The sequence below is a fragment of the Myotis lucifugus genome, unplaced genomic scaffold, assembly GCF_000147115.1.
Source record: "Myotis lucifugus unplaced genomic scaffold, Myoluc2.0 scaffold_22, whole genome shotgun sequence".
Classification (NCBI taxonomy): domain Eukaryota; kingdom Metazoa; phylum Chordata; class Mammalia; order Chiroptera; family Vespertilionidae; genus Myotis; species Myotis lucifugus.
The window spans coordinates 250,312-260,760 of NW_005871070.1; the positions used below are offsets into that span (position 1 = coordinate 250,312).

Genomic DNA, 10,449 nt, shown 5'->3' on the forward strand with positions numbered 1-10,449 from the left:
CAAGAATCCCCAAGTGATTCTAACACAGGTGAGCTGGACCTGGTTGCTGAGAAACACTCCTTTAAGAACAGCTCTTCCTCCTGGATCACGTGAATGACACCAACCTCTAATTACCCAACATTTTATCATATATATAAATCTTCTCAAAGATAATTTCCACAAGCACATCTTGATTTCAGTAGGCCTGCCACCAAGGAAATCATCAGTCTTCAAGACTTGATCTACATCGAAAGTTGTTCAGATTTAGGCATCACTAGTGTATTTAAAAAAAAAAGTTCGACAGCATATTCATCTCAGAGGTTTCCAACACATTTTATTTTGCAGACCACTGGATTGTAGTTTTTGAGGACCAACATCTGTATAAATCCCTACAAAATGTCCAATTAACTTCAGTTCTGTAGCAGCCTCTCAGGTACTGCACACCATTCTATGGCTTGAGCTCGTGACACATGCCAGACAGGCTGCTCTTGGGCTTCCGAAAGCGGGAGTGTCCACGGTAAAGCCTCTTCCAGGGCTTTCTCTCCCCAGTGGCTGTTTCCTTTGGCAAGAAGTTGATGGGTTCACATGGCTCTGGGGCCTGTATGTAGGAAGCATTTGGAAACTTGCAGCGATGTGGTGCTTGTTCTCTTATGCAGACACTTGAGGGGTCAGTGCACTTGTGCTTAATGACAGGAATCCCTCCAGATCGCTTAGTAGGTTACAATATAAGGAAGCCTATGCTTCTAAGTAACACAGATAAACACCTTTTTAGATCGCCTATTTTTTCTAGAACTACAAAATTTAATTCAAGAAAATATAGGTCCCATGAAAGACTTAAAAGTTTTATAAAACTAAAATCTAGTTTTCCCCAATAAATTGTACTTTAGCCAAAACCCTCCCAATGCTTCTAAAATAATACTAAAAGGGGAATCTGTTATACAAGAGCAATAAAAAAAATTAAATATTTACTTGAATAACAAGTTTAAGTTCGAGCTGCAATGTTGGCAATGCAGACTTTTAACACATCACAAAAAGCGTGCACAAAATAGTTCTGGCGCAAAGGACAAAGTAATGCTCAGAATCAGGTTAAATAGCTGCTGATTTTAAGAAAACAAAAGGCCTGAAATCACTATACAAAATATAAAATGTATTATGCACTACCATCCACAGAACAGTCTTTATTATTGATTCTATTTAAAAATTATTTGTGTAATTATATATTGAATTGTAAATGAATATTATACATGAACCCCCCCCCCCTTTTAGAAGGCAATTTCTTGTTGCACTATAGAACATCTAATTACATTGCAAAAAGTATCCTGTTTTTGCTATTGATAAAGAATGCAGTTAATGATATTACTGTAAATATTAGGAAGGCTACAAAAAAGAAAAAAGAAAGACAATTTCCTTTTTATCTTCTAAGTGCTTTCCATGCAGAGTTAAGCACCTGCCTTGTTTAACTGAATGCATATTGGGAAACATCCTGGGTCAAAGAGATGCTCTTGAATTAGAAGACGAGGCTTTACAAATCAAAACTCAAAGGAATCATGCAACCTTCTATCTACTGGGATACCACTGTGTCACCAATTCCATCTTTCCAGAATACCTTTCAAGACACTTAAAAAAGATCAAACTGATGATAAATATACATGAAATGAAAGACACAAACTGCAGTTTGACACTACGACTGGTAACGTCTGTGCTGTGTGAAAGCACCTTTGAAAAGAGCCTATGCGGCAAGAGATCAGTGTCTAAAGATTCAAAATGAATCAACAGTATTGGATAACAATATAATTCTCAACTCAGAAGCTGCCTCAAGATTAGGTGCATCTTCAGTTAATGTAACAGGAAAAAAAGGCAATGGATTTTATCTTATTAATTGCATCCATTCACAAATAGACCTCAGGTCACCAGATGTGTAGACACAATGAGATTTTGTTGTTGTTGTTTATAGTCTTTAATTGAAATGCTGATAAAGGAAATAGATCTATTTAAAAACAAAACCAAATAGCTATTTCGGTCTAGATTAAGAGGTGGCACCAGGTGTGGGATTCACATTTTGAGTGGCCACCTGTGGTGCGACTTCGATGATCCGGGGTTTGTCTATGATTCTGGCTGTACGGTTGCCCTTCTCTACGATCCCAATAATCCATGCTTGGTGACCTTCACCATATTTGGGAGACTTTATCTCTGCACAGAACCGAGCTGCTTGCTCACGTGGTAAACAGATTAGAAGGCCTCCTGGCAAAGAAAAAATGATTATCATTAGTTGTGATGACCTGTGAGCAGTTTCTCCGTCACTATCTTTCCAAAAAAAATCTTGCAGATCTACGCTCAACCAAGAACTTGTATCTTCAAGCTGCCCCTTCCAATGAAGCCTTGCTGTTCTGCCTTCATCTATTCCAGATTAAACTGTAATTAAACTGTTTCTTGGAAAACTTCTACTATAATAAAAAACATATACACAATAACGAACTTGAAATTGTGAAGATGACTTACTTGTGAACCACTGCTGTGTAGGAGTAGGTGTTTGAGGCCTCAATCACATATGTGGTAGCTATTTTTTCCTACCACAGGGAAAGAAATACTTAAAAACATAAGCTTCCACCTGGCCAGTGGAACCAAGTGGTCACGGTTCAACTCCAGGTCAGGGCACATGCCCAGGTTGCAGGCTTGATCCTCAGTAGGGGGTGTGCAGGAGGTAGCTGATCCATGATTCTGTCATCATTGATGTTTCTATTTCTCTCTCTTCCCTTCTTCTCAGAAATCAATAAAAATGTATTAAAAACAAATTTCCTTTTTAAAAAATCCTCATCTGAGGATATGTTTTACTGTCTTTTAGAGAGGGAGGGAGAGAGAAACATCAATGTTACCTCCTGTATGCACTCTGATTGGGAATGGAACCCACAACCTAGGTATGTGCCCTCACCAGAGTTGAACCCACCTTTTGGTGTACAGAACTCTGATCCAACCAACTTAGCCACCCAGCCAGGGCCTGGCCCCTAAGTTTTTGTTTCTTCAGTTTATTCTAGGATATCTTTTTCTCCTGTGCAACCTCCTCTTCTGGTTTAGGAACAATCTGCTCTATAAGTTCTGCACCCCATCTTGGGCGCTTTGTTCACCTGGATGTGCACAATTACCAGAGAATCCACATCTAAACCCTTAAGTTCAGCATTACTCTCTGCACTTTCAAGTATGTGTGGCAAAAATTCAGCACTCTTTATGGAAAGTGAACATGAAGATTTGAATCTCTTGATTTGCATCGTTTTGTGGGGTTTTCTGGGAGAAGTGAATAGTGAATCATTTTTAGAGGTCACCTTAGGCCACTTTTGGGAAGAGGAAGCAGACTTTGCTTCTTTCTTAAAGACAGGATTTTCTATTAAACTGAGAGACTTACCAGAGAACCACAACCCTTCTGCAAATAGGTCATACAAGATTGACATGTGAGCAGGGCTTTGTGGTCATTGCCTCTGGCTACACTCCAGAATCTTTTGAGAAGCTGTTATAATTATTGATGACCAGGCCCACCCGTCTGACTGAACTGGGTTTCCTAGGGAACAGGTCTAGGTGTGTGTGTGTGTGTGTGTGTGTGTATTTTTAATTGATTTTAGAGAGAAGGGGGGAGAGAGCCAACCAAGTAAGAAATACTAATGGGCTGCCTCCTGCACCTGATCCAACTGGGGATGGAACCCACAACCTGGGTATGTGCCCTGATCTGGAATATGGGATGATGCTCCAACCAACTGAGCCACACCAGCCATGGCTAGGCATGCATAATCCCTAGATAATTCAACTCTTTTGCCAGGATAGGGAAATTACTGAGGTACAATAAACCCTCCATTTTGTGGACCTTGATTTAACAGACTTCGGATTTAAGGGACAAAATTTCTGGTCCGTATGTCTTATGTGAAAATTAACACTCTGTTAATTTTAAAGTGCTTTAACTAAGATTTGCTTATAATTAAATTAATGGGGTTTTTTGTTGTTATTAATTCACTATTACTTTATTTCATTTTTAAAAATATTTTTTTATTGATTTCAGAGAGGAAGGGAGAGAGAGAGAGAGATAGAAACATCAATGATGAGAGAGAATCACTGATCGGCTGCCTCCTGCACGTGCGTGCCCTACTGGGGATTGAGCTCGCAGCCCGGGCATGCGCCCTTGACCAGAATGGAACCCGGGACCCTTCAGTCCTCAGGCCGATGCTCTATCCACTGAGCTAAGCCATCTAGGGCAATTCACTATTATTTAAAACAAATTTTTGCAAATAGGTCATACGTTGGAAAAAACACTGACATAAATAAATATTATATGTCTATAACTATAGTCTACATATTGAAATCCAAGAGTCATAGCTCATAAACACTTGGTGAATGATTAGCATGTGATCAACACTGCATAGCACGTAACATGACTTTATACAGCAGTTTTTAAAAAATAGTTTTATTGATTTTTAGAGAGAAAGAGGGATAGAAACATCAATGTTCAGAGATAATCATCAATTGGCTGCCTCCTGCACGCCCCCTACTGGAGATCGAGCCTACAACCTAGATATGTGCCCTGACCTGGAAGCAAACTGTGATCTCTTGACTCATGGATTGACGCTGGGCATATGCAGCCCAGCAGTGTTAACATGTTGGGGCCGATGTTCCCATGTGTGCTAAGATGCCCCAGCCGTGAGCATTTGTTTACTCACAGTGACTGGTGAATGTACACATTCACTAGACCTATTCAGTATAAATTAAAAATTACTGTAATACATATAGAAAACTTTTCTGTTAAACTTTTCATACATACTTAATTTTAATGACAAAAATCTATAAAAACAGGTAAACTGATTTTGTCAATTTTTTCACATATGGTTTGGAAAACCTACTTTACTATTATCAAGGAAAGAAAATAAAAATAAGAGACTGAAAAAAAAAGAGGATGACTTAAAGGATAAAATACAAGAGTGAAGGGGGAAGGGAGAAAATGGGTCAAAAGAAAAAATGGCACTTTGGAAACATACTATACTATTTCATTGTTAAAGCAATTTTAGACTTTTTTTTACCCCCAAGGAAAAAACAGCCTGTTCAGAGTAAACTATGATTATTAATTATTTTAAATGGCAGGTTTCCAATGAAAACTGAGTAGTGACTTATTTTTTCCCATAATCTTCCTTCTTCCCATTCTGTCACCAAACACAGGGAACAATGGACTTAAACAAGACTGCTCTATCGCACACAGGATGGCGGGAGATTGGTAACCAACAGCACAAAGGGGCTGAGAACATCTGTTGCTAAGACCACCAAGGTTATCAGCAATGACCTCACACAAAATGGGGTCATGCTCATGTGTTTGGCTTCTTCTTTCTCATGAAACTTTCCATTAGCCTCACTAGTTTTTAATCCTCAGATTTGGGCCCAGGATCCTTGTACCTGATGTCTCCGGGCAGGTCCCATGCATGAGGCCAAACATGTTTCCGCAGGCCTTGCTCACAGCAGCCATCTTGGCCAGGACAGGGAGGTTGTGAATCACAAAGGACACCTCGTTCCTCTGCTGCTTAGCCAGGTTCTGTGCGTGGCCCAGAATTCCAAAGCCAGTGATGTCAGTGGCAGCGTGGGCATTGAACGTGTGCATGAGTCCAGCAGCTAAGAGACCAGAAAAGAAATTTATTATCTGGTGTAATAAATGGAGACTTTCTGAGAAAAACAAACAAAATCACCCCATTTTCCTCAAGTCAAAATCTTAAATAGACTTTGATCTCAAAATTCCTAATTGTCAGGGAGATCGGCATATCAAAATGAAAATGTAATTTTGAAAAATCAACAAAATCCATAGTGAAATTTTAAAAGTTTATTTCAATTTCAACCACTTAGAACTATCAGCTGCTTCAATTAACAGTAACTTCTTAGTAAGCTAAAAAATCTGTATGGAAAAATTACAATCACAACAAAAGGTAAGCCTGTCTAAACCATCCTAAAATCAAAGAGGAGGACTTTTTTTTAAAGCACAATTTATTGATTTTTAAAGAGAGAGAGAGGAAGAAACATTGGTGCAAGAGTACATCAATCAACTGCCTCCTGCACGCCCCCTACTGGGGGATTGACCCAGCAACCCAGGCATATGGGCCCTGATCAGGAATCAAATTGGCAACCTTTTGGTGCACAGGACAATGCCCAACCAACTGAGCCATACCATCCAGGGCAAACAGGACTTTTAAAGACTGACCTAAGTTCCAGGCAATCTCGCTGTAAGTGGAAAGTTAATTTCTTACTTAAAAAAAAAAAAGAATTATTGATCTGAGAGAGGAAGGGAAAGGGAGAGAGACACCAAAGATGAGCATCACCGATCAGCTGCCTCCTGCAAAGCCCCTATTGGGGATTGAGCTTGCAACCCGGGCAAGTGTTGACCAGGAATTGAACTTCAACCTCCTGGTTCATAGGTTGATGTTCAATCACTGAGCCACACCAGCCAGGCTAATTTCTTATTTTTTAATTTTAAAAAATTCTCTTTGTTTTTGGAGTTTTAAGTTTATAGAAAATTGAGTGGAAAGTGCAGAAGTTTCCATATACCCCCTTTCTCCTATTAATATTTACCATTAGTGTGGTACATTTGCTATGTGATGAGCCAATATTGATACATTAACTGAATTTCATAGTTCACATTGGGGTTCACTCTTGATGTCTATACTAGTAGGTGTTGATAAAGGCATATGTAACATGTATCCATCATTACATTATCATACAGATAAGTTTCACTGCCCTAAAAATCCTGTGTTCCACCTATCCCTCTCTCTTACTCTTGCTAACCACTGATCTTGTTACTGTCTGTAGTTTTACCTTTTCCAGAATGTCATATAGTTGGAATTATGGTGCTTGGTCTTTTCAGATTAGCTTCTATGACTTAGTAATATGTGTAGGGTTCCTCCAAATCTTTTCATGTCGTAACAGCTCATTTCTTTTAGCTATCAATAATATTCCATTGTTTGGATGCACCAGTTTATCAATTCACTTACTGAAGGATCTTCTTTCAAGTTTTAATAATTATAAATAAAGCTGTGACAAACAACTTGTGCAGATTTCTGAGTGGACAGAAATTTTCCATTCATTTGGGTAAATACTAAGGAGCACAACTGCTGGATAATAGTATATTTAGTTTTGTAACCAACCACCAAACTGGCTTCCAAAGTGGTTGCTCCATTTTGCATTCCCATCAGCAAGGAATGAGAGTTCCTATTGCTCCATATCGCTGTCAGCATTTGGTATTGTCAGTGTTAGGCTTTTAAGTAGGCATGTAGTAGTATCTTGTTTTAAATTGCCATTCCCTAATTACATAGACTACCAGTCCTTTGTCAGAACTGTGTTTTGCAAAGATCTTCTTCAAGTCTGTGCCTTGCCTTTTTATTCTCTTAGTGTCATTCACAGAAGTTCTTTGTATGAATGAAATCCAACTTCAATTTTTTTCTTTTATGGATAGTACTTTTGGTGTTGTATCTAAAAGGCATCATCAAACCCCAGGTCACCTAAATTTTCTTGTTATCTTCTAGGAGTTCACCAGTTTTGCCTTTTACATTTAGGTCTATAATCCATTTTGAGTTAATTTTTATGAAAGGTATAAGGCTTGTATCTATAATCATTTTTTGCCTGTAAATGTCCAGTTGTTTCAGCACTATTTGTTGAAAAGATTATCCTTTCTCCACTGAATTACCTTTGCTCTTTTGTCAAGAATTAGTTAACTATACTTATGGGAGTCTATTTCTGGACTCTCTAGTATCCTCACCTGAGGATATTTTCCCATTTTTAGAGAGTGTGGAAGAGAGAGGAAAGACAGAGAGAAATACTGATGTGGGAGAAACGTATTGATTGGTTGCCTCCTGAATGCACCCTGACCAGGGCCCCAGCTGGGGAGAAGCCTGCAACTGAGGTACGTGCCCTTGACCAGAATTGAACCCGAGACTCTTTGGTCCACAGGCCGTCGCTCTATCCACTGAGCCAAACCAACTACAGCTAGATATGTTTTTCTATTCTTTCACCAATATCACACCGTCTTGATGACTGTAGTTTTAGCTGCCACTGATGTTTACTACATCAAAGGGATAGCAAAAAAATAGCAAATATGTAATTCAATCATTCTTCCTGCATTTATCAGATGTGACTCTTCTATAAAGAATTTTTAAAAAATGTATTTGCTTTTCCCCAAAGCACAGCCTATACAGGAACAGTAAAATGTGTGGTTGATTCCTTTTATTTATTTTCAAACAAGTTGGTGCCCAGCAACTTCCAAATGTGACCAAAAACATTTTCATCTCTATGATGTCATTGATTTTTAGATCCTTGATCTACTTAACTGACTGTGTCACTCTTCTGAATACTCACGTTGCCCAGCCCTTCCAATTTGACTGGTGGGCGCCTCTGAGTTATGGGAAGTGACGTAACAACAGCTGTTGGTAACACCATTACTTTCAGGCATAGGATGTCCTAGGCTTATCTTTTGTATTTCTAGTCCCAGTTAGAATCAGCCATTTCCCCAAGGAATCCTAGCATTTTTTGTGGAAAATGATAATTTTCAGATCAGAATGATGGCAGTAGGTGTTCATTACTAATGGGTTATCATTGATTCAGACCTTTTCGATAGACTTGGAAGTAAGTTTTTGTTGTTGTTTTTTTGTTAATCCTCACTCAAGGATATTTTTCCATTGATTTTGAAAGAGTGGAAGGGAGGGGGAGAGACAGAGAAACAATGATGTGAGAGAGACACATCGATTGGTTGCCTCCAGCACGAGTTCTGACCAGGCCTGGGGATTGAGCCTGCAATCGAGGTACGTGCCCTTGATTGGAATCAAACCCAGGACCCTTCAGTCCCCAGGTTGACACTCTATTCACTGAGCCAAACCAGCTAGGGCAATAGCATTTTAGAGGGGAAAATAATGCTGAGTTTTTATTGATAATTCCAAATTAAAGATCACAATTTTTACTTAGATTCTTTCATATAATTCTTCCCCACGTGGTTTTGTCATTAAGTTGATATATATTAGGCAACTTAAAAAAAAGTGGTTTGGATTTGTAAGATGTGCTCTTTTTTTATTTAAAAAAATTTTTTTTTTATTTGGAAGATTCTCAGCCTAACCAGATAGTTACTTTATTTTTTTAATTAAAAATTTTAACCTATAGAAAATGACATAAAAAATTCCAAAGTCAAACTTATAAAGCAATGCATGTTCAGAGTCTGCTTCCTCCCTAATTCCTCTTATATGTAACAATTTTTACTAATGATTTGTTTCCATTGCTTCTTTTTGAAAGTATAAAACACTCATTACTTCATATTCATATGAATACACAAAATATAGCATACTGTATACATCATTCTGCCCTTGCTTTTTTCAGTTACTCATATCCAAGATAGTTCCCTAGAGACCTCTCATCCCTTTTCAAGCTACATGTGTAAATACAGACTAGATAATTCAGCTACCTATCCATGGACATGTGGATTGTTTGAGCAATTCTAGATAGTGCTTCAATGAATGGCCTCATTTTATATTTTGGCCATTGTAACTTTGTGACATTCACAGAAGTGGGACTGATAGGTTAAATAAATGTATGCTTAATTTTTGCTAGGTATTACCAAATATTCCTCCACAAGCATTCTGCCATGTTTATCCCTACCAACAACGTATAAAAAATAAGGATGGGGAAACATAAATACAGGTAAAAATAAATCCACTACCGATCACTTTCCCACTGTTAAATTACTCAATTTGAAGGACAAAAAAGGAAAAACACTCCTTAAATAGTTTAAGTGACACAGGAAGAAATGAAAAGCCTTGGTTGTAAGTGCTGAGGCACCTGAGGACAAAGAATTAAATAATTACTATTCAACTTTGGAATATAGCCAAAAAACTATTCCTGGAATACAGGAAAAAAATTTATGGGAAAAATCTTATCTCCAAATCAATTGCTCAAAAGTAGGCAAAAGATAAATTAACTATGATATATTTCTCTGATAGAACATTTAGCCATTAAAAACTATGTGTACTAGAATTATAATGTAGAAAAAAGAGTTAGTAATATCCTATCTAATAAAGAGGTAATATGCAAATTGACCATCACTCCAATACACAAGATGGCTGCCCCCATGTGGTCAAAGATGGCCAGCAGGGGAGGGCAGTTGGGGGGGACCAGGCCTGCAGGGGAGGGCAGTTGGGGGGGACCAGGCCTGCAGGGGTGAGCAGTTAGGGGTGACCAGGCCTGCAGGAGAGGGCAGTTGGGGGGGGGGACCAGGCCTGCAGGGGAGGGCAGTTGGGGGGGGACCAGGCTGGCAGGAGAGGGCAGTTGGGAGGGACCAGGCCAGTAGGGGTGAACAGTTAGGGGTGACCAGGCCAGCAGGGGTGAACAGTAGGTGTGACCAGCCTGCAGGGGAGGCAGTGGGGGACCAGGCCAGCAGGGTGAGCAGTTAGGGGGTACCAGGCCAGCAGGGTGAGCAGTAGG

General features: G+C 39.1%; 1 protein-coding gene across 1 annotated transcript in view; it reads right to left on the minus strand.

Annotated features, from left to right (window-relative positions):
- Nucleotides 1-287: 287 nt before the first annotated feature.
- SEPHS1 (selenophosphate synthetase 1) overlaps nucleotides 288-10,449 on the minus strand; it is a 19,526-nt gene continuing 9,364 nt past the window's right edge. Inside the window, 2 exon segments of the mRNA XM_023751491.1 lie at nucleotides 288-2,220; nucleotides 5,401-5,613. Of these exon segments, the coding sequence (XP_023607259.1) occupies nucleotides 2,006-2,220; nucleotides 5,401-5,613 (428 nt within the window). The 3' untranslated portion in view covers nucleotides 288-2,005.